The following is a 24567-nucleotide window of genomic DNA, read 5'->3' as shown; positions in this document are numbered from 1 at the left end:
TTTCTCTTTTCTTTTTTTATGATAAAAGTTTTTTATTATATATTTAAAAAGTGGGCGGGGGAAAGAGACGGAAACGGAAGACAAGTGACATCCAATCACATGGCAGGAAAAAAAGATGGCGGACTCGGAGATTTGTGTCAGGTAATAAACGAACGTTAAACTTTTGTTGTCTTCTTTGCTGTCAACTACAGTGACATTTGCCAATGGCGAACAATAGTATTTTCTAAATCCACTCAATGTATGTTCATTACACCATAGCTAGCCTTAACACTGAGACATTACAGTGGAATAAGTTGTGTAGTTGCCGCCACGTTATTTTAGCATAGCCGCTGCTGCTGCTGCACACCGCATGACAACAACAGCAGCTGTGTTACTTTTTAGCTGCATGAAGTTTAAAGCAGAGGTTCTCAAACTTTTTCCATGTCAAGGACCCCCAAATTGACACTTAATAGCCCGCGGACCCCCATTTGAAAGGATATGCCAGCCAGGGACCCCCTTAAGATCAGATTGTTTACGGCTCTAGCAGTGATTCTCAACCATTTTAATTTCAAGGACCCCCCAGTCCAGACTCCAGGCAGTACATTAGGCTTCGGACCCCCATTTCATTGAATTTCTATCTCTGGGAGCCCAACATATATTGTAAAAACAACGTTTAATCAACTCTGAGAGTGTACAAATGGACTCGCTATGAATTACATACCCATAACCAACCATAAGGGTCCAATTGGTTCCTATAACTATCATTTTCCTCAGGCCCCACTTTAAGAACCAATGTTTTAATTAACATAATTCAACTGTAAAAAGTCTCAACACTTCTGTCAGTTGAAAACGTTGTCAGTTGAAAACGTCGAATGGAATGCTAGCCTGGATCAACGAGTTAGTACATCTCGTCCTGCTGTTCTGACTGATCTGATGTCAATTTAAAAAAAAGTCAATTGAATTCACACGCTAAATGGCTTATTGTGGTTGTGTTGGATGACTTTGTTTCTTGATGCTTGTGTTTCAGTGGTGGCTCATGTTGGCCTAGTATAGTTCTATTTTGATTTTTGGTTGAGCACCACTAGAATAGCTTATAACTGGAATGACTCAGTAATATTTATTTATTTGAGGAATGAGGATGTAATATTCATATTAAATAAGGATGGTGGGGTACCACACCACTGAAATGTGACGCCCTGGTGCTGTTATTTCATTTAGAAAAAGTCATTGTAGGAGGCATTGTTGACAGAGTACAATTTGTTTTATTTTACTATATTCGTCTTGCTTTACTCTTGAAACAATCGTTTCATATACAACCAGTTTGTTTCATGCAACCATTGTTTAAAAGTTCCACACAGCAACAGATAATTAAAGGACCACTTCACCCATTTCAAGTTCAACCTCATATAAATGGTCCTCAGTCCTCACTGACACTTATGCTCATTATTATAAGAGATGGCACTATTTCTGTCTGTGCATGATTGCCCATGAGGCCCCAATCTGCAAGCTGAATTAAAACTTTAGCGTTCTGAGCTTGCAGATCTATTTTCATTGCACATTGCCACAGGAAACAAACAAGACACTGTTATAGGCTGCTTATATTAGAACTAGCACTGAAAAGATGCACTCCAGTCTGTCATGGCAATTGTTATGTATATTCATGTAATTGAATGTTGTTGTTTTTATGCAACATGTTTTATAAAGTGTTCTGGTATGGACCCAGTGATGGATCTTTTTAAATAAACAAAGTACAGTATCTCAAGCCAGCAGATGTTCATTGACTGCCCTATTAGTCACCTCATGGCTTTCACATACCTGCATTACCGCAACACAAGTCATTTACTATGATCTGCTGGGCTTGCTTTCTATTTGTACACTGCTTTTGAAATATGAACAATCTCACCATTAAACCCATTCTTCTCTTAGGAGCAGTCGAGAATTATGGACCATATTACTGGGAAGGTCTGCACTGCGAGAGCCGGTATGTCTTCTATACCCTCACAGGGATATGAATGTTAATCAACTAATGAACTAGTGTTTTGGGGTCTGAGTCAAATCAATGTCTACCACACCGTTTGAAATTTTCAAATGTGGCTGCATTGCAAAAAAGAGCAAAAACATTTTATTTTGCATATGTTTTTTTTACTTTCTCCTTATGAACCCTAGGCTCAAATCGAGGCAGAGCTGGATAGACACTGGGAACGGCTACATCAAGGACTGAGCTACTATAAACCACCAAGGTATAATTCTACTAGTTTTGATTCAAACAAGGAACACAGTTTAATATTTATAACAAAGTGGTGCTGCTGCTGTAACTGTCAATTTTGCTGTGTCACAGCACGTCATCTGCTGGGAAAGTTAAAGCCAACAAAGATGTGCCCCCAACATTGAAGGATTTTGGCCTGAGGATCAGCAAATTGCTGGTGAGAATGTATTTTACTTTATTTGTTGCTTTATATAAATATCCAAGTCATGTTTCCTTTGTGTGTGTCATGACTCGTGATACTCATTTATGGATATATTCTACATAATGCAGGGTCTTGATGAGCAACAGAGTGTGCAGATTTTGCAATGTTACCTACAAGAGGATTACAGAGGAACCCGTAATTCATTAAAGGTGTGTGTGCCCACTTGGATTCACTCAACATTAGTGTTGATATTCATATACGGTGTGGAGATATCACAAGTAACAATCACCAAATTATATTATCTTACAGACTGTTCTTCAGGATGAGAGACAGAGCCAAGTCCTTCTACTGAAGGTCAGTAAACACCTTTTATTCTACTCTATGAAACTAGTTTATATACAGTATAATAATAAGATACTTTCTCATTTAGCTCTTTGAAGTCTACTTGTTTCCTTGCCCACAGGTATCTGACTATTACTACGAGGAACGTATCTGTCTACTGAGATGTGTCCTACTCCTGTTGACATATTTTCAGGATGAGAGACATCCCTACAGGGTAAGGGGTTCAAGTTTCACTCGCATTGATCAAATACAACTGCAACACCCATTAGCCTCCCGAATAAATAAATAAAATATTGTTGCCATTAGGCAGAAACCTTGTAATGCATATTTAAATGTTTTGTTTCTTTGTAATTTACTTTCTTGTACAAAAGTCACAAAAATAGCCAATCTACAAGCTCACAACACATGACGTTGCGACAAGAATTTTTAATGTAAAGTTTTGTGTTTGTCTGTACAGGCGGAGTACTCAAATTGTGTTAACAAACTTGAGAAGGATCTGGTTAGCAGCTACCAGTCTCAGTTTGAGAACTTATTCAAAGCAGAGGCACCAACATGGGAAACACATGGAAACTTTATGGTAAGAATAATTTGATTTCTGACCACAGGATTTGTAATCTAAATATATACTGTATGTGGTGGCGTACTGATGGCTGACGGGATTACATTTGATAAAAGGCAGCCTTTGGCTCAGGCTATTTTGCTTCATATACTTATTTGTAGCTCAGGTGGTCAATTAAAATTGCATAATTTGGACAATATAACAATATAATTACATCCACAGAATGATCCCCTTCCCACGAAGGGTGTGATCATACGTTAACAGTTATTGTATAGGAAAAATGGAGGTTGACCTAGATAACAGCCATTACACTATTAGTAAGTGCGTTCTGTGATAATCATATTACTATCTAAAACATTGTGTTTCACTTCCAGACGGAGAGGCAGGTGTCTCGGTGGTTCCTGCAGTGTCTGAGAGAACAGTCCCTGTTGCTGGAGATCCTCTTCTTGTATTATGCATACTTTGAGATGAGTCCCTCTGACCTGTTGAGCTTTACAAAGATGTTCAAGGAACAGGGCTTTGGCCTGCGGCAGACCAACAGACACCTAGTGGACAAGAGCATGGATACTCTGGTTGACCGCATCGGGTAAGAAAGTGTGTGTGTGTGTGTGTGTGTGTGTGTGTGTGTGTGTGTGTGTGTGGATGTGGCTGTGGGTGTGTGTGTGTGTGTGTGTGTGTGTGTGTGCGCGCGCAGTTTAGGATGTGCTTAGGGCTGTTACAATTATTACATAATCGTCTAATCGTGATTATTTGACATCGCAATTATTTTGTCATAATCGTGAATCTTGAAAAATTTCTGAAATAGTGGAAATGGCAGATCTACAAGCTCACAACGCGCCGCATCGCGACGCGTTGTGAGCTTGTAGATCGGCTATTTCCACTATCAAAGTTATTTTTTAAGTAGTAAGTTGTCAAATATGTCAGTAATTTCTTTGTATATTTAGGTTATGTGTCATATCTACCATGTGCAACTTCAAAGCCTAAAAGCCAAACAGAAATGTAATTATCAACGACAAAAACACAATTAAATCGTTAATCGCCAATTATTTCAGTGACAATTAATCGTCATGTAAAATGTCACATCGTGACAGACCTAGATGTGCTCATATAAAGAATATGAGAGTAGGGCTGGGAGTTTCTTTGAAACGTTTTTTTTTTTTTTTTTTTTTGCTGTTATAATAAATAAATACATCTGAATCACCAAGTGTAAGAGGAGAATTAATCAATCTTAAGCACATTTACTGAAGGAAGGGACAATGTTGGTTATATGGATGTGTATACAGTATATTAAGTCAAAACTTTCATGATTTAGCCTGTATAATCCATCTATTAACTAATCAATGCAATGCTTTGTTTTGTTTTATATTGTTATTTCTTCCTTTTATGTTTTGTCTGGCTGCAGTTATTTCAGCTCTCTTATCCTTGTTGAGGGAATGGACGTAGACTTTCTTCATAAATGTGCCCTGGAGGACAGCACTGAGCAGCACCAGTTCTCTAACACCCCTGACATCAGCAAGGTTTGGTTTGAGTCCATAATATGTAGTAGATATTGCATCAGCACTTTTTAATTGATCAGTCAGTCAGTGAACCTAAATGTTCTTTCTGTGATGGGAGTAACCCCTCCCCGAAATGCCACACACAGTGGATTTGACTGCCAGGTCCACTCCAAGGTTGTTTTGCTTGGAATGTCTTGTGGTGTAATATCACAATATTTTAAAATTGTATCCAGCCCTAATGTACTGTAACTAGAGCAAAGATCTACAGTGACTTGACCATATTGCTAAAATATTCCTTATCACCATTGTGTTTCTTAACTCATTTAGTGCCACCCCTTTCACCACTAGAGGGCGCCCAGTGGCCAGAGAAAATCCCATAGAGATATGCTGGTATATGCAGAAGCCCTGCAGCCATGACTTGCCTGAACACTTTCATTTGTGCATGACTGCATGTACAGGAAGAGGATGAAGTTAGCTTGAAGTTAGCTATTGGCTACCAAGCATTTTAGAAGCCTTATTTTCGTCAACTTAGCCATGATTAAACCTTGCACACCTCATGCATGGGAAAAAAACAGAGAAGAATGAGCTCTGAAAAATCCAATGCAATCCTGGATTGCATTGGAGTGGATTTGTGCAGTTTGTTCACAGCTTTCAAACAAAAAAATCCGATTGGAAATCCGTTCAGGCATTCTTGAGATAATCGCCATTATGTTTTACATGTTATGTAAACAAACATGGCTGCCCTGTATGTTAGATGGGGTTGTATGGGGGTGGAACATGCAAAATCGCGATTGAAATCATGTTCACCAGATTTGATGGGGTCCCAAAAAAAAAAAAAAAAAAAAATCAAAAAATTTTTTCAAAAAAAAATTTTTTTTTTTTTTTTTTTTTTTATATCCCGAACTTGTTCGGGATAGGCACCCTGTGATACGATCATATATCCCGAACTAATTCGGGATAGGCACTCAATGAGTTAAATGAGGTATTTTCTTCACAAATTGCATAATAGTCCAAAAAGGCTGGTTAGGAAAAATCTCTATCAGAAAAAAAAGTGAACATAGCAGATTTAAAAGCTCACAACACGTCGCACTGCCACGAACTGTGAGCTTGTAGATTGGCTGTTTTCACCATTTGAAATAGTGTTAATATAATATATTGGAAAAAAAGACTCCCTTCCTAGAAATGTAATGCAGTCATAACTAAGAGACAAACCTTCCCTCCCAGGAAATGGACCAGCTGCTGCTTACCTTCGGTGACATTCCTCATCACGGGCCCGTGCTGCTGGCCTGGGTCCTGCTGAGACACACTCTGAAGCCAGAGGAATCCAGCCCTGTCATCAGGAAGATAGGCAACACCTCCCTGCAGCTGGGGGTCTTCCAGTACCTGCCCACCATGCTGCAGGGCCTTGGCGGCTCTGGGAATAATGTAAGGGAACATGCCCAACACCTTTTTGGGCAGTTTTATAAATAAATGTCCCAAAATGTCCATACTGTATTTCTCCTAATGTCATTCACCACCTCTCCACTCTACCCAACTTATTGTATGTCTGGCTTGTTCTTTTTCAATTAAGTAATTTGTAACGTACAGTAAAAGAAATGTACTATACATCCACATTTCACAAATACACATTATAATTTTTGATTTTAAAATTCACTGTAAAATGTGTTCATTCTACCGGTTGCATTGTCTATTTTCTAGTGCACAGCAAGCACAGCAAAGATGTGCATCTATGGCCTCCTTTCATTTGTCATCACATCCTTTGAAGAAGAGACTCTGGGCAACCAACAGGTATCATCCTAGATATTTGTTTCTCAAATGGGGGTAACCCTGGGGCACCTTTTTGAAAGTAAAAAAAAATGCATTTGAGAAATACTGCCCTAGAGACTGTTTCTACAATATTAATTCCACCATCATAATGTCCCTGTATTTGTTTGTACACTGTAAAAATCCTGAGCTTGGTGTACAAATGCAACAAAATGGACCCGTAAGGGTCATTTGTACATTCTCAGAGACCACTAGTAACACATTGCTTCCACAGGACTTGATCAACACTGCCTGTGAAGTCCTTTCTGCTCCCAGCCTGGCTGAGGTCTTTTGGGAAATGGTGAGAAATTCATAAGAAACTGTTTTGATTGAGGAAAAAAATATATATATTTGTAGTATAGTTATTGCCACATGAATTCTGATTTTTTTATTCTTTATCTTTTTCATTCAGAAGCCCAACATGGGATTAGGAATGATTCTGGACAGCGCAGTTGGGATGTTCCCTCACAAAATAGGACCCCTGTTGCAGCTCCTGACTGCTCTTCTGTCAAACAAGTCAACTGCAAAAAAGGTATTAATATAAACACACAAATTCGTAAACCTACAGTATATCATGTATTTGGAAATGTGTTCATAGATTTCTACCTTTGTGTGGCAGGTGTACACGTTTCTCGACAAGATGTCCTTCTACACGGAAGTCTACAAACATAAGCCCAGTGACATACTGTCCAAAGATGACGAGACACTGTGGAGGAGACAGACAGCCAAGCTCCTCTACCCCTTTGGTTAGTGTGGTTGATGTCTTATGGCACAGGCTGTCACACTAGCACTAAATGTATTTATGACTATATATATAAATGTGAATATACTCAGGGGTTAAAGTTCTCAGTCCTGGGGACTGATTTCAGTCTTGAGAATTCCATAGGAGCTACTTCTGAGATCAGTGCAGTGCAGATCTGCAAAATAATAAACTATAACTAAAAAGCTGTTCTAATTTCAAGATATGAGTATTTGAATTGGCCAGCCTAGCATAGAATACAACAGAATTTCAGAAGATACTTCTATAAAATGAAGCATGGATTGGCGCACACACATTCAGTGAAGGCAGTTCAGAACTTCAGGGAAACACTCCAAATATTAGTGTACGCTGCACGTGCCACGTTTCAAAAATCACATATTGGGACATGGTCTGAAAATACATTTCAGTCTTGGGATTTCTTTTGGCTTTAACCCCTGTATACTCCTTTCCCACATATTTAAAACATATTTTATGTCTGCTGCTAAACTGTCTCTTGTATTTGAGACAGAGGCAGTACAATTTCCTTTTTCTCATGATTAACTTTGGAAACTGCAATTTATCTTGCACAATTTTAACTTGCCATGTTGATTGGATTCCTTTTGCTAACGATCCCTCTGATATATCCATTCCTCATGGTATACTGCTGGCATCCTGACCCTCAGGCCTGGGACAGACTAACTTGCGGATGCCTCAAGGAGTGTTTGGTCAGGTGGGGGTGCGTGGTGACCAGACCTACATAGTGCGCTGGGACTACTCCTACAGCTCCTGGACTCTCTTCACGTGTGAGGTTGAGATGCTGCTGCACGTGGTTTCAACTGCAGGTACCTGACTGGACCCAAATGCATAAAAAAGTCAAACGTGTATTTAATGTAACAAAAAAAAAGAAGATTATATATATGTTTTGCTGTGTTTAACTATGAACCCTGTCCCCCCCCCCCCCCTCCTGTAGATGTCATGGCTCACTGTGAACGTGTGAAGCCCGTCTTGGATCTGGTCCATAAGATTATAAGTACAGACTGGACTGTGTCTGATTGTCTGTTGCCACTTACATCTCGGATCTACATGTTGCTGCAGAGGTAAGTTGCTCGCTACATAGTACAGCTCTGCCTCACACTAACTAAGCTTAATCTTTAATGTATTATTATCATTATGAATTATTTGTCTTTTTCTCTTGTTAAAATATAGTATATGTTTGAATGTCATGAATCTATTTAATATACATTACCTTTTATCGACGTATCCCTCAGGTTAACATCAGTCATCAATCCTCCTGTGGATGTGATCGCCTCTTGTGTAAACTGCCTCATTGCATTGGCTGCCAGGATGCCAGGGAAGGTAGGCACTCTGAATGTGCTGTAGATATATTGGGTATGTTTATTTATAGTGTAAGAATACACATATTTGTGTTGAAGTATTTGGAAAGATGGTCACGGTTTGTGTGCATTACAGAACTTGCAATTTGTCTGATTCTTTGCTATGATGTACGAAAAAACAATGTATAGCTTAAATTGTGTGAAATATGTTTTATATTCTCAGTGCCACTCAACAAGGCATTCCATTAAGACAAGTCACCACTTTAACCTAATATCCTTTACTCACACTTGCCTTTCTTTCTTTCTTTCTTTCTTCCTTCAGGTGTGGTCCAGTCTGCATCACACTGGTTTCCTCCCCTTTGCCTCCAGCCCCTTGACCAACATGGCCCAATGCATAAGGTACCCAGAGTTTGAATGGTTTTAATGGAGAGCTACCAAATTTATAGGAGAATGAGGTATTGTATTTTCACTAAGGGGAATTATTTAATGAAACCAAATGTATGTTTTGCAGTGCCGAAGGCATGAAGGCAGGAAACTATGGGAACCTGCTGGTTCTGATCGAGCAGCCTAGGGGAGAGTACGCTGTAACCATTGCCTTTCTGCGCCTCATCACTACCTTGGTCAAGGTATAAGACTGAAAGAAGTTCCTATCAATTAGTGCAGTGGTTCTCAAATTGGGGTCCAGGGACCGCCAGTTGTTCCTTGATGGGGTCCCCAGCCAAATGGAACACTTTTCAACAAATCAAAACATTTTGAAAAACCTCGAACATTTTTCATGTCCATGACATGAAAATGTTTGAGAAACACTGAATTAATGATGATAACTCTAGTTTAGTTTACACTCATTCACATAAATCTGTGATCTCAACATGCAAGCAACCTGCCTATACCAACTCTAAATGTTTTTGTTTGTTTCTGTTTATCCCAGGGTCAGCTCGGCAGCACACAGAACAAAGGCCTGATCCCATGTGTGCTGCTAGTGTTGAAGGAGATGCTGCCCACCTACCATAAGTGGCGCTACAACACATATGGTGTTAGAGAAAGGATAGGTGAGGGGACCTTTCTGACCGTGTCATGAAACAATGATGGCTAATGCCAGACCTATAGATTAGTCATTATTTGACTCTTTGTTATCAGCAGTTGTGCCAATTATGATTTATCAACCTGGCGTTTTGGGCATATCATTATAGGCACATTTTTAAAATAATGTCAGAGGTAATCCTACTGCCTTTCAAGCTTATAAATTGGGTTTTTTAGATTTCTTTTCTATTTTTGAAAAGTTACTAATTGATTACACTTTACATGGATTTTTTTAATTAAATATCAGTAATCATTGGTACACACAAACAGTGGGCGAGGCCTCTCCAAAATCGACATTGGACCCAAAGATTTGGCATCGGTCTGCCTCTAGCTGAAGCTGCAGTGGCTGTATGGTAAATAAAGTGAACATCTGCTGCTACTGTTCTTGTTTAATGCAGGCTGTCTGATCTTGGAGCTGGTCCATGCAATTCTCAACCTCACTCCAGAGGGAGAGGATTCAGTCAGGTAAGACTGATGTCTCCTTGGCTGATGTTAATGTTTCATGCAATACTTGTTAAATGGTTCCTTTTAACTGAAGCAAAATTATATCATTTGCGTGCTCACATCATGGCTTTGGGATAGTTAGTGGTAACAATCCATCCACTATTTAAACTGTTTAATATCCAGTTGACAACGTTTCTGTACTTCCCTGCATGAACTACAGTCCTATTATAATCATATTAAACTCTGCCAGGAGATTCCTGTATTCAGATTGCATTGCAAACTTGTATCTTCTTGAAGTTAATTAACTTAGAGAAAAGCATGTACATTGGCTGGAAAGCATATAAGCTTGTAAGCTCACATCAGGAGAAATCCGTTTTCAGGATAATAAAAAAAAAAACACCCAAATATCAAGGCTGTAGGGTTAGGTTCAGGGGTTGACAGCAGTCACGGCACTCATCACATGAGCCAAGCCAGAGACGTGCTGCAGGAATAGGACCGTTTGGAGAAAGGAATTATGGTTCTTCAGATTAAATGGATGTTGCTGCTCAACTACAATTACCAGATTTCATAGGACACATTTTTGGTGCTCTCTCTCCTGCTCCAGCTCTCCCACCCTGCAGTCTCTATGTATCTATAGCCTGGCTAACACTGAAGCAGGCCAGGCCGTGGTCAACATCATGGGGGTAGGAGTAGACACCATCGATGTGGTTATAGCCGCACAGCCCAGCAGGTATGACTGAATAACAAATACTTGTCTCTTATTATCGTGCCTAGTAGTGTCAGATCTACTCTATATACTTTGCTACTTGTCTGTTGAATGCGTTTTGTCCTTTTCTATTCATCAACAGAAAACATGAAGCGTTTTGTCTTTCAAAATAATGTTGTTGACGTTGAACTTGTGGTCACTATTGCTGTGATATCTTTGCCTTTTCTTTGAAATGTAATCGTCTAGTGGTGGCTCTGAAGGCCCAGGTCAGATCCTGATCCAGACAGTGAAGTTGGCTTTCTCTGTCACAAACAATGTGATCCGCCTGAAGCCGCCCTCTGACGTGGTGTCGCCACTGGAACAGGCCCTGACCCAGCATGGGGGCCATGGCAACAACCTGATCGCTGTCCTGGCCAAGTACATTTACCATAAACATGACCCGGCTCTTCCACGTCTGGCAATCCAGTTGCTGAAGAGGCTTGCCACTGTAAGGCAGCTGAACATTACTTGACAATTCATATATTTGCTTTAAGACTGCAACTATTTATTTATTTTCTAAGCGATTATTCTATTGATAGCAGCATATCGATTAACCACTTAATCCCTCTTTTAGAATCTTCCTGCAGTACCATCATCAGTATGACTTCAGTCATCTACACATAGTTAGCTTGTATATCTGCTATTTATATAATGAAATGTGAAAAATAAAAACAAAAGTGAAAAGAATAACATTTTTAAAGAACTTTAACAAATGTTCACAGATCTCTTATGGCCCAAATCATCTTTGTTTTGTCCCGACTCCCTAGGTGGCGCCCATGTCGGTGTATGCGTGTTTAGGCAGCGATGCTGCAGCCATTCGAGATGCCTTCTTGACTCGACTGCAGAGCAAGACAGAAGACATGAGGATCAAAGTGATGATCCTGGAGTTCCTCACTGTGGCCGTGGAAACTCAGCCTGGCCTCATCGAGCTCTTCCTTAATCTGGAAGTCAAAGACGGAAGTGAGGGCTCAAGGGTGAGATAAAAAGGCAGTGTTATTTTCTTTCGGGACATGATTTCTTTACTAGCGTACCTTTTACCCTAAAATGTAATCTGTTGTGAGGACAAACATGTTTGATACTCACTTCTGTGTATATTCACCTCTTAAACCCTGTATACTTAGTGTGTGAATTGTGAAATATTAAAAATAGCTGATCTACAATCTCGGTGTACGTTTGTGCCATGTGTTTTAAGTCTGTAGGTCGGTAGTATTCTTGACACGCCCAGAAAAAGGATGCTAGGGTTCATGTTGTCAACCCATTTAGAACGGGTACACATTATAGTGTATTATTATTTTATGCTTTAACTATTGAAAAACAGCAGATTTACAAGCTCACAGCGCGGCACCGAGTGCCGCGCTGCGAGCTTGTAGATCTGCTATTTTTGAAAAATCGTGAAACCCGATTCTATAAGTGTCTTTTGAATCCTTCTAAGACTTTTTTGAAAACCCTATGTTTCTATGTCAGCAATCTGGCCAGCCATCGTCAAAGAAAAGGTCCTTTTCACTTAACTGGAGCTCAGTTCGTCTGTTCTTGAGAGACTACTATGTCAGTGGTTCTCAAACCTTTTCATGTGAAGGACCCCCAAAATGATATGTATTTGGCCACGGACCCGCATCTCAAAATATCTAGTTCCAGGGACCCCCCAGAAGCAAAATTTGAGTTACAAACGTTCGCTTTGAAAATACATATATTCAAAGATTTGCACACATTTTCACGACTTTTTCAAAAATAGCAGATCTACAAGCTCGCAGCGTGGCACTCTGTGCCGCGCTGTGAGCTTGTATATCTGCTATTTTTCACTGGTTAAAGCATTCAATAATTCTAGGCCTAAATGGGTAAAAATGTTCTGGTAATTTCATGGCATGTGTTGGCCTGCAGGAGTTCCTCTTGGGAGAATGGAGCTGTCTGCAGGTGGTGCTGGATCTCATTGACTCCAAGCAGCAGGGGAAGTACTGGTGCCCTCCTCTGCTTCACCGGGCCGCCCTGGCCTTCCTTCTGGCCCTCTGGCAAGATCGCAGGGACAGTGCCATCTCTGTCCTACGGACCAAGTAAGCATGTTGTCTCTGGCTAATATCTGTTTGGATCAGGGAGTAGTAGGGCTGCAACTGTCGATTCTTTTCTTTGCAATTATTTTACCAATAACCTTTTTGATTAATTGTATAAGCAAGAAGTGTTATAATTTATATATAAGACACTTTTGTGTTATTTCATACTTCGTAACACAACAGTGTCATAGAAAATAGTGAAAATAGCTGATTACACACTGCTTGTACATCTGCAATTCCTTTTTTTATTCCTTCGCCTATAATGTCATTTCCAAAATATGGATTGATTATTTTATTAAACAATCCTTTATTTTTTATAATCAGATTTGTTCCATTAGCTGTTGCACTCCTAGAATGTGGGATCTCTTTATTAGATGGATGATTGATTACAACTAATGTATGGCTGTGTTCCCACAGAGAGAAGTTTTGGGAAAATTTAACAACCCCTCTGTTTGGAACCCTCACTTCTCCTCCAGACACCACAGAGGTATTTACTGACTTAGACCTTGATAACCAAATATACATCCAAATTGAATAAAGCCATGTCATGTGTCAACTTAATGATCTTAAAATGTTCTCCTCTTAGCCTTGTGTTCTGGAAACCTGTGCTTTTGTCATGAAAATAATTGGCCTGGAGATCTACTATGTTGTCAGGTAATTTCTCAATTCTTAACATGTTTATCATTGCTATATAATCGCTGTATATGGCAGAAATCTTGTACGTCCATTTTTCATTTTATTTATTCTTTCATAAATCGCTCCCCTATTTTATTCTGTGCAAAAATGATTAGCGAAAATGGCCAATCCACCAGCTCACAATACGTAGTGATATTCAGTCGTGGGATTCGTTTTTACTTTAATCCATTAAAACCGGTAACACATTATTAGTACTTTAACCATTATTGTCTGCATTAACTATTAAAACATAGCAGATATACAAGCTCGCAGTGCAAGTGCCGTGCTGCGAGCTTGTAGATCTGCTATTTATTTTAAATCGTGAAAATCTGTGCAAGTATTTGAATATCTTTGATCCGATTCTACAAATATCCACAAGCTCGCAGCGTGGCAGTCTGTGCCGCGTTGTGAGCTTGTATATCTGCTATTTTTAATAGTTAAAGCCATGGTAATAAACATTGCACTCTCTGTGGCGTCACAGTGGCTCCCTGGAGCAGTCCCTGAAGGACTCGTTGCAGAAGTTCTCCAACGGGAGGCGCTACGAGTACTGGTCCCAGTACGTCAAGTCGTTGGTGTGCCACGTGGCGGAGACGGAAGAGGAGGGCATCAACTCCTTCTCTGAGACCCAGATGCTCATCTCAGCCTGGAGGATGCTGCTCATCCTGTCCACTAGCCATGTATGTCTGAGTGCCCTTTAACCAGTTCTCAAGGATCCCATAACTCTCAGTGTTACCAACTTGTAAGGGGCCATTTGGTTACTAACTATCAATAATTTAGCTGTCCACTTGCCATGTATGTCTGTACACTTAATGTCTCGCCATGTATGTCTGTACACAAACCAGTGCTTCTCAAACTTTAATTTCAAGTACCCCCAGGTTGGTGTGCATTAGTGCATTAGTTAGTTGTAGAGATGACTATTGAATATTGATGCTTTGACAAATGAGATCTTTAATAAACAATCATCAATAATGCATATCGTCGCTGTCGGGCAGAAACCTCGTATCTCCAAGTTTCAAGTTCGTAGGTTTTCTCACCAAGTAAAGCCCTGCTTCATCATACAAGGCTGTCGCACAAAAGTAGTGAAAACAGCTGATCTACAAGCACACAACGCCTCGCGGTGCGAGGCGTTGTGTGCTTGTAGATCTGCTGTTTTCACTAGTTTAGTTCATTTTTAAAATGATAATACAAAACGAACGGTCTTGGACATACAAGGTTTCCACCCGACAACGACGATATACTGTAAGTGGCTATAGGTAAAGGCAAGTTCCCCAAATTCACGTTAACGGTAATGCAGCCTTTAAAATGGCTAAACGTATATGCCATATCACAAAAAAAATTACGTTATCCAATAATCCAACATCTAGTTTCATTGCGACCATAGGCCACAGTTTACTATCAGAACCATCACAGCTTGTCCATATCAAGATATTGCTCAGCCCTAGTTCAGAAATGTGCAGTGTTGACATTATGTACAGCAGACATCTACAGTAGATGTGTAACACAGCGCTATCGAGCTGATTGCCCACAATACATTGTGTTCTAGTGCTAATTGATGTGTGATTTTGCCTGTAGTCTGACATAATGCACCTGACAGAGGACTCGACCAGACTAAAGCTCTTCATGGATGTCCTGGATGGTACCAAAGCAGCTGTGAGTTACCAGGATTGGCTCCCTTAAGTTCTTGTCACCTATAACATCGTTGTCTTTGTATTTTTGTTAATTTCTTTACATTAGTTGTCCAGCAGCAGTTAGATTTTCCCATTTCTCTGTTCTGCTTCGGAACTGCTTCTCCTACTCTAGCTGATGGTTCCTACGTCGGTCCCTTGTCTGCGTCTTGGATCCATGATGGCCACTCTGCTCCTCACCCTCCTCAAACAGTGGAGAAGGTGCGTGTCTACACTGTACTGAATACGTGCACTCTGTGAAGTATGTTAGTATGAGACCGTTTTTCCACTCCATTCTGTGGCAGCACATCCATGTCTTTCACTGCTGTCCTTTGCAGTGTGGTGGCGACAGCCCCTGACGTCCTGTCCCCCCTGTCCCTCATCCTGGAGAGTGTCCTACAAGCTGACCAGCAGTTGATGGAGAGGACCACGGCCAAAGTTTTCTCTGCGCTCATATCTGTGCTGCAGATACAGGGACTCAATGGTGCGTTTCTTACAATCACGTTTTACACTTTTTAAAGGAAAATATTGTTGATGAGTCCAGACAGATAAAGCATTTATGAAAGTGTGTACACTAGTCACACAGTAACAGTGTATGTGTGCATTAGTCGTTGGATGAATGCACCCTGCAATTTCACTGTTCACTAGGTGGCGAAATATCCCAGCTGCCCCAGCTTCTGCTGTGTGTCTGTGAGACGGTGAAGGACGAGGCCCTGGCTCTGATCGACAGCACTCGCCACACGAGCCAAGCAGGAGACGTGCTGGAGGACAAGGACAGCATGGAGACAGACACTCCCCGCAGTCTTCAAAAGGACCAAAGAGATGGGGTGGGGATGCATCACGGGTTCCCAAACAAAATAAATAGTGAAAATACGTAGGCTATTTGCACTAATTAATGCTGTAAATACGGGTCCGCAAACCAAATTCAGTTCTCACTAGGTTTTAGGAAACACATGGCTACGTAGTAATAGTATAATCAATTATCCATAAAAGTAAACCATTTATCACATGATAAAAGGAATGGAAAGTATCAGCAAATTATCAAGTACATGTTTTAGAGCAAATAATCTGTTCAATTAGGATTAATTGATGAAAAGGCTTTAATATTTGAGGAGTGACGAAGACTTTTCTGTCACTTTTTAGTAATACATCATGCCAACTATAACGATGACGTTGTTGGAGCATGTTGTACAACACAGTATACATACAGGGCTAACTGCGCTTTAATATAAGTTGACTGGTCAGGTTAATATTATGAACCATTTTGAAAAAGTGTTTTAATTTTTACCATGGCAACATTCAATAGTTTTAGAGAAGGTATTTGTGAAAGAGCTCTGAATCTGCCAGGCGTTTTACGCTGTGCCAATTTCCGACTGCAAACTAAGCTCTGTCCATTTGGTGCGTCTCTCTGTCAGGTTTGTGTGCTGGCACTGCACCTAGCCAAGGAGCTGTGTCGTGCTGATGAGGACGGAGAACACTGGGTGTCAGTGATGAGGAATGTTCCAGTCCTTCCCTCTGTTCTCAGTGCCCTGGAGCTCAGTCTGCGTTCCAAGCAGAACGTTTACTTCACTGAGGCCGCATTGCACCTGCTCCTCACGTTGGCCCGCACGCCGCAGGTAAATGCACCAGTACACGTCTAATTTTTACCGTTTTTCGCACTTTTAAATAAAGTTGCTTCTTTCGATGTTTAGATATTGTGTTTGAAGTTAAATGAGCTTAAATGAGTCGGTGCACGCAACAGTCTAGATGATGTCAGAGTAGATGATGAAAATATTTTTTAAGTGAAATACCCCTGATGCAAGCCTCAAATTGTCTTGCAGGGGGCAGCAGCCGTTGCTGGAGCTGGAGTTATTCAGAGCATCTGTCTTCCACTTCTCAGCGTGTATGAAGTCTCTTCAAATGGAGCCTCACAGGTAAAAGAATAGAGCTTTACACTGAAACAACCCTAGATTCTTTTAGATACAGTGACATGATGGAGGTGATGGAATGACATATTAACAGTATCTATGTGTCTGTCTAGGGTTTCTCTCGCAAAGCCCAGGACTCCCCCTGCTGGCCAGGGGTGTACCGACTGTGTATGTCTCTCATGGAGAGTCTGCTCAAGACCCTACGCTATAACTTCATAAATGAAGCCCTGGACTTTGTTGGAGTACATCAAGAACGCATACTGCAGGTAAGAAGATGATATATATTTAATGTGAATCCTGTCATGTTGAGAACAGGTGAAAATTGCACATAACACTTCCCAATGCATTCTGAAATTTTCACCAATTAAAATAAAATGATATCAAAGAAACAGTCTTGTACATAACAAGGTTTCCACCAGATCGATATGCTACGGACCAGGCTTAATGCTTTCCCCTCTGTGCTGCCCAGTGTCTAAACGCAGTGCGTACGGTGCAGAGCCTGGTGTGTCTGGATGAGGCCGACCACACAGTAGGCTTCCTGCTGCAGCTCTCCAGCTTCTGCAAGGAATGGCAGTTCCACCTGCCCAAACTACTCAGAGATGTACAGGTTCGTCCGAAGAGAAACTAACACTATTGTTGCCTTTCAGTTATATGTTTGATACTTTTGCAGTACAACTATCTAACGGTTAGATTCTAAGGGTCGTTTCATACCGTTATAAGGAGCCGAACTAATTTCGGTTCGGGAGGACGCCCCGACCCGAAATTATTTAGGTTTGGGGGGAGTTCATCCATACTTTCTTAACGGCTAGTGCCGAAGTTGCTTGTAAATATTGGAGGTCCGTGGCATGACAACGTTTGTGGCCGATGAATGAGCATTGCAGGGGGGATACAAATTTGACTTTCCCTCGCGCTGCACGCTGAATGACTGGAGGTCCAGTGAGTGAGTAGCAGCTCCAGCGGGGCCGGGGTCTCTTCTCTCTCTCACACTCACAAACGCTCGATCGAGCTCTGTAAAAACATTTAATCTACAAGCTCACATTATAGACTTGCCGCCTCCCTTGCTGCATGCATGTCATCACACAGTCACAACTCGTCGTGGAAAACCTATCAACACGGAACACTAGCAAATAGCAATTAGCAAAGTTGTGTTTAAGCTCTTCTTTTGTCTTTAAAACGGTCGGCGACGCGTTAGCGATACACGCAGCTGTGTGTGTGTGTGTGTGTGTGTGTGTGTGTGTGTGTGTGTGAGTGTGTGAGTGTGTGAGTGTGTGAGTGTGTGAGTGTGTGAGTGAGTGTGTGTGTGAGTGTGTGAGTGTGTGAGTGTGTGAGTGTGTGAGTGAGTGTGTGAGTGAGTGTGTCGCGCGCGCGCCTCCCAGTCCACCACTCTTCGTCTCCAGCCACAGCGAGAGACAGCTGACTTGTGTCCGCTCTGCGAAGCCCAATACACGGCCACACAAGCATTTGAAAGTCGGCGTGTCTCCCTCCCAAACGACCGCTGTTTCCTTGGATTCACAGCCGAGAATATGAACGTGAAGCCGGGCTGAATGAATGAGAAGACACCGCTGAGTACCGAAATTAAGTCGGGAGGTCACAACATTTCGTCAGCACCGTAGAGCCGAATTTAGTCGGTTGACGCCCCCCCGAACCGGGGGATGCGAACCATATTTGGGTTTGCCTAGTGCCGAACCGAACTTAGTTAGGCTCCTTATAACGGTATGGATCGACCCTAACCCTTTCTCGTTTTGGTTCCATTTCTCTCTCTATGCAGGTAAACCTGTGTTACCTGTGTCAGACGTGTACATATCTCCTCCATAGCAAGAAGATGCTCCATCACTATCTCCAGGTCTCACACATTTTTAATTTCCAGTCTTTTGAAATCAAAGTATGTTTTGTTTTATAAGATTTTGTACACAATTCTACAACAGTACACTCTACACTGTAGGAGGGAAAATAACAGCAGAGAGTGTGAAACCTATGAGCTTAATAGTCATTTTTTTATACATTCTCTCATTGGGCTAATTCCTAGCTGGTGTTTGTTGGGGACAGCCGGGAGAATATTTTCACAGAATGTTAATCTATTATCACTAAATTTATGCCTTTTATGATTAATAATCATGTATTTTTTGTATGTAATTCATACAGGTTAAAAATGGTGAGACGTTACCCCCTGGTCCTCTCCCAAGATCCCACCGCCCAGCACAGACTCCCTCCAAGGAGGCGGTGGGGGGAGGGGAGAGGGAGGAGGCGGAGCAGAAGGCCCTGCTGGCTGTACAGTGCAGCCTTCTGAAGATCCTCAGCAAAACCCTGGCTACTCTGCAACACTTCACTCCAGACTGCTGCCAGATCCTACTGGACCAGGTAATCTAACGTATTACTGTCGCTGTATTTGCTATGTATATCGCCACACATTGTGAGCTTTCAGGTTACTTTTAAAACATTTCACAGCTGAGACGGGGGGGTAAATGAGCGCTAGTTTTTCTTAACCACTGTCCACCGTGGCTCACCAACTCAGAGGCCGTGCTTGTTGACTCAAGGCCATCGGCTGTTCCGTGCCTTGGCATTGTGCCGACCTCCCATTGTTCCGACCTGCCATTAGTCCGATGGTACCTAACCTTATCCCTAACGTCAGTAAAACTATGCCTAAACCTAACCTTAACCCTAACCTCAGTAAAACTATGCCTAAACCCTAACGCTATACCTAACCATCGCAGAGTAATGAGATGTCGGACTTATGGGGGTATCTTGCTCACCCAGCAGCTTGCCCAGGCACGCTTCACAAACCTCTAGGCGTCCAATTCATAATGTGTCCACAATGTATATCTCTGTCAGTGTGTGAAATAACGTGCATCTCTCTCTGTCTGTGTCAGTGTATGGATATGGCAGAGTATAGGACCCTGTTTGTCCTCAGCTTCACAACATCACCCTTTGACCCAGATGTGCCTCCTTCCTTTGGAACTCTGCTGGCCACCATTAATGTGGCCCTCAGCATGTTAGGAGAGGTAGGTGCCCCGTAAACTTACCAGTCAGTTTCTAAACTCTGTGCTCAAGAGAGACTGAGTGCAATCTCTCAGCTTTCATTGCTATAGCTGCGTGTTAACAATTAGCAAGGTAAAAGTGCAGTTGTCAATGCTAGTTTACAACCAATGTTGTCATTTCCCAGCGCCCACATTGTGCAAATTCCAAATGTGCAAGTACCAAATGTGTATTTTGTGCTCCTAATAGCCGTTGTCCCCAACTTTGTTGTTTCCATGAGCAGATGGAGAAGAAGAAAGAGCCAGTTTCATTGAGTATAGCCTCGTTGGCATCATCAGAGGAGATCCAAGCACTCAAGTAAGAAGGCACCCTTTCTTCCCTCTGTGTTTAAGTATGATTGGTATTATATGGAAAATGTACAGTACCGAGGATTATTTCCCTACTTTTGTTTTACTCTTGACACATTTGCCCTGGTTCACTGAGAATGCTGAGATTTCACTTCCTCAGTGCCAACCCGTAGTACTATACAGTACATTGATTCCCCAGTCACTATAAGCCATTTTTTACTAAATAGTATGAAGTTCAACATTGTCAGCTCCTCTTGAATGATGATGTATGATGTATGATCATTTGAATCCCATCATCCAGGGACAGTCTGGATGTGACTGCCAAGTTGGAAGTTGACTATCAAATTCAGACCAAATCTAGGCATATTTGGTTTGATCTTATACTAGGTGAAGGTAGTGAGCAATATTCCACCTAAAGAATGTGCTCTATAACATTGCAATTTCAACCTAGTGTCCCTATTTTAGGCATGTCTTTCTATTATACAGTAGGTGAACTATTTTCTTCCCCCCACTGTCCAGGTCTTTACTGATGTTCACAATGGAGAACTGTTTCTACGTGCTAATCTCCCAAGCTGTACGATGTCTGAAGGACCCCACTATCCTCCCTAGAGACAAGCAGAGGCTTAAGCAAGAGCTGAGCTCTGAATTGGTGAGACCTCCCGACTTCATCGGTTCTCTTTCACTTCTAAGACTTCTAGTTTTGAAATGACCAAAGCTTTTGAACACACGAACCCTAGCAACTCTATTCTTGACATGTCATAATAGGCAAAGATTTGGGGGAAATGGATGAACATTTGTTGAAAATCTGCAAGCTTGTAGATCTCTATTTGACGTAAAACCAGGTGTATACAGTATATGGTTTAAGTGATTAAATATAGGTTATGATTATTATTATTATTTATTTATTTCACTTCATTGCTATTCTTCTGATCTTTATTCTCTCCTTACTTCTAGAGCACTCTTCTCTCTGGCCTGTCTCGTCACTTCCGAAGGGGCTCTCCTTCGTCCCCAGCCAGTGGCATTCTGCCTTCCTCTCAGACAAAACCTCCCACACCAGGCTCCAAGGGAAGCCATGAAGGCCAGGAAACAATCATCCAGCTCGTCCAGGCCTTCGTCAGACTTGTGCAAAGATAGCCAGTCATGTGCAGCATATCTGTTGCTGTCGGGCAGAAACCTTGTATGTCCAACACAGGGGAACCCAATATATGTATTATTATTAGGCAAAAGATCTTGTTGATATACTTTGAATTGGTTAAATATAACACCCACAAACAGACAAAAGCACTTTCACTTAAAAACAAATAGCAAAACAAGAGAACTACTGAGAGATTAGGATGGCAGCTTGCTGTTAATGCTCATAAGGCCATTGAATGGGTGACATTCACTGAGTGGATAGCATCCAACTAGAGTTCCTGAAGACATGTTGTGATGCCATCTGTGGCAAGCTAACGTCCCGTGATTGCCTGAACTTAAAAAGTGCTGTGGCCAGACCTGGATGGTGGATGAGTTTGAATTCCAACGTGCTGCAGATTCCTGAGCCTGTTGAAAGCAGAGGCAAATAACAGTGCTAACAGTACAAAGCCTGCATTGCTCGGTATTAGAAGGAGCTTGATAAATTCAAGAATTTGATCACCTTTGACCAAATGTGTTGAATATTTGAATGAGACTTTCCCTGAGACCAATTTGGACAAGGTCAAGCACCTCTACCACACAAGCCTATTGCAGAGCTCTAATCTCTCCGATGTAAAATTGGCCCACAATAAATATGATGTAATAATGAGAGAGAGAAAAAATAGAGCCAAAATAGACAATCTCTTTGCGACACATTGTCAGTTTGTAGAGATTGGCTACTTTTGCACGACACTTGTATCCGATGAAATGGAGCATTAATCTACGAGAAGGCAAAAATATTATGTTGAAATATGGACGTGTGTACAAGGTTTCAGCCCAACAGATGGTGTATACAGTAGGCTATACACATTTGTGATGCTGTTGGTACATGAGCATGGTTCTCTTTGACAGAACCAACCACATTTTCCTTCCAGTACTTTACTTGAAGTAGTGCTGACAAACAGAACCATTTCTAGTATTACAGTATGTGTTGCTTAAATTGATTTAAGCTACTTGTTATACAGATATCTGACCTAGGTTACTGTTGAATCTTTTTAATATTACACAGCCAGTCTCTTTTTCTATAACTGTGTTATGTCATCTTGTAAAAATACCTCTTCCAACATTCTTCACTTAATACTTGGATTTGACATAGCGATGTATGCAGCTTTAAAAAATGTAAAAATAAATAAAGTAGAGAAGAAATGTCATGCTCTATGAATGAATAGAGCTGCCTATCTATATAATGTTGCTTCTGGAAGGGAATCTATAGACAATTGGGTGCTATTTAACATCTGCTTAACTGTGATTCGTCTTTCCAAGGCCTAGTTTTATAGGTCACTTTGGTATAACTTGATGACCAGACATCCAATTATGTCAATGGTGTGAAAGATTGTGTATCCTTTTAAAAGCATTGTCAAATAGCATTTTCATGTATTGGTGTTAATGAAGCCATCATATAAAAGCTTACTCTGTATATTCTTACCATTTGCTTGTTATTTTCCTATATTATTTTCATGGAGTTTGATGGATGGAATATCATTTATTCTAAGAACAAAACATTTTTGATGTGGAGTTTGCTTTTATTTTAAACTCCATTCCTTAACATATTTCATCTTGTATACATGTCAAAGAAGCTGCCAAGATTTGTACTGGGCGAGTGATAATAAAAGGGACTAAACATTGTTTCTCATATATTCTCATTCTCAACCTATATGTAAAATGTTTGATATTAAAATGTCTCAAACACAGTCCGTGACAGAAGGCCTACACTATGAGGATATGGGGACGTTAGCGTTTGTGGACCTCTCAACGCTATGGACCAGAGCTAAGGGAGGGCAACCTAAAAGTAGGTAACAGTTGCTATGCCATATAATGCATTATAACCAGCTTATAACACTGTATGATTATAGTTATACGAACTAAAGACTGTTTTATGAGATTGAGTATTTTTGAGAATTTCTCTTATTTTCGCCAGCCTTCTACTGTATATTAAACTCGTTAATTGATATACTGATTTGTAACTTATGTACGAGTGAGCAGACCCACCAGTACAAGGGCAAACTATAAGCTCCTAACTAGAAGCGGTGCTCTTCTGAGCACAGGTCTCTGCCAGGTGAGGAAAGTTGGTTGTTGTGGGTGTGCATTGTTTGGTATTTTATTGTAAAAATAATTGTTTTGGAAAAGTTTGCCTCCTGGTGGCACTATAACAGGCCAATGTTAAAAAAGTGGGCATTTCTAGAGGAAAATGCATGCAAAAAAGTATGGCAAACGCAAGCTGCGTTCATGATTTGTGGAATTTTGTTCTAAATTGACCAATCCTGCAAACGTCTTGATCACATGACTATAGAGACACTATGTACCGATTTGCATGATTTTTGGACACTAACATATAAGAAAATGTTTTACAAAAGTCTGCCTCCTGGCGGCACTAGAACAGGCTCGTGAAAAATGTGGGGCAGAGTGTGTGCGCACAGTTTGGCAGTGAGTCAACGGTGCCAGAGATTAGCTGGTAACAGACACACGGACAGACATACACACAGACCGACTGAGTGCAAAACAGTCTCGGCCATGCCTTTCTTCCTGGCGGAGACAACGATATCTAAGGCAATAAGTGTAGCCCTTACGATTCTGCAGTAACTGCTGTCAACTACATTGACATGTCATCTTTAGGTCACTAACTTGGGAGAGTTGAACGAACACACACACACACACATATATTCATGAATCTCTATGGGAAAAATGAATGAGGTTTCTATGTGTGGAACCATAAAATGGCCACCACCACTGTCTATCCATATAGCCTTCTGCATCAGGACTTTCCTCAGGCTCAAGACTGAAGTGAACTATATAGCTGTTTCCCCTCCCTATGACGTCTGTATTACGTCATGCCAAGGCATATAACAACATCTACTGC

General features: G+C 41.1%; 1 protein-coding gene across 1 annotated transcript; it reads left to right on the top strand.

Annotated features, from left to right (window-relative positions):
* Positions 1-106: 106 nt before the first annotated feature.
* On the top strand, positions 107-23336 carry nup188 (nucleoporin 188). The gene is made up of 43 exons (XM_080742972.1): positions 107-141; positions 1906-1960; positions 2146-2219; positions 2318-2402; positions 2516-2596; positions 2697-2741; positions 2851-2943; positions 3187-3306; positions 3663-3874; positions 4691-4805; positions 6009-6209; positions 6483-6572; positions 6823-6888; positions 7000-7119; positions 7207-7333; positions 8010-8168; positions 8297-8423; positions 8595-8682; positions 8983-9059; positions 9172-9286; positions 9589-9709; positions 10139-10205; positions 10789-10914; positions 11137-11377; positions 11697-11903; positions 12808-12977; positions 13392-13461; positions 13561-13628; positions 14131-14326; positions 15222-15299; positions 15450-15535; positions 15652-15797; positions 15962-16140; positions 16729-16929; positions 17134-17226; positions 17334-17486; positions 17690-17827; positions 18989-19063; positions 19363-19578; positions 20088-20219; positions 20477-20550; positions 21060-21189; positions 21495-23336. Exons 1-43 carry the CDS (start codon positions 116-118, stop codon positions 21672-21674), a joined length of 5223 nt encoding a protein of 1740 aa, XP_080599098.1. The 5' UTR covers positions 107-115; the 3' UTR covers positions 21675-23336.
* The last annotated feature ends 1231 nt before the right edge of the window (positions 23337-24567 follow it).

The sequence above is a fragment of the Nannobrachium achirus genome (genome assembly GCF_963921795.1).
Source record: "Nannobrachium achirus genome assembly, chromosome: 15".
NCBI lineage: Eukaryota > Metazoa > Chordata > Actinopteri > Myctophiformes > Myctophidae > Nannobrachium > Nannobrachium achirus.
The sequence above is the reverse complement of the archived record's forward strand: the minus strand, read 5'-3'. Positions and strand labels throughout refer to the sequence as shown.

What these genes read in the sequence shown, in the direction of transcription:
- nup188 (XM_080742972.1), top strand. Translation starts at nt 116, where the DNA reads ATGGCGGACTCGGAGATTTGTGTCAG. An exon ending in AGACTCTGGGCAACCAACAG is followed by an intron (nt 6,573 to 6,822) that starts GTATCATCCTAG and finishes TTGCTTCCACAG; the next exon opens with GACTTGATCAACACTGCCTG. An exon ending in CTCCTCAAACAGTGGAGAAG is followed by an intron (nt 15,536 to 15,651) that starts GTGCGTGTCTAC and finishes TGTCCTTTGCAG; the next exon opens with TGTGGTGGCGACAGCCCCTG.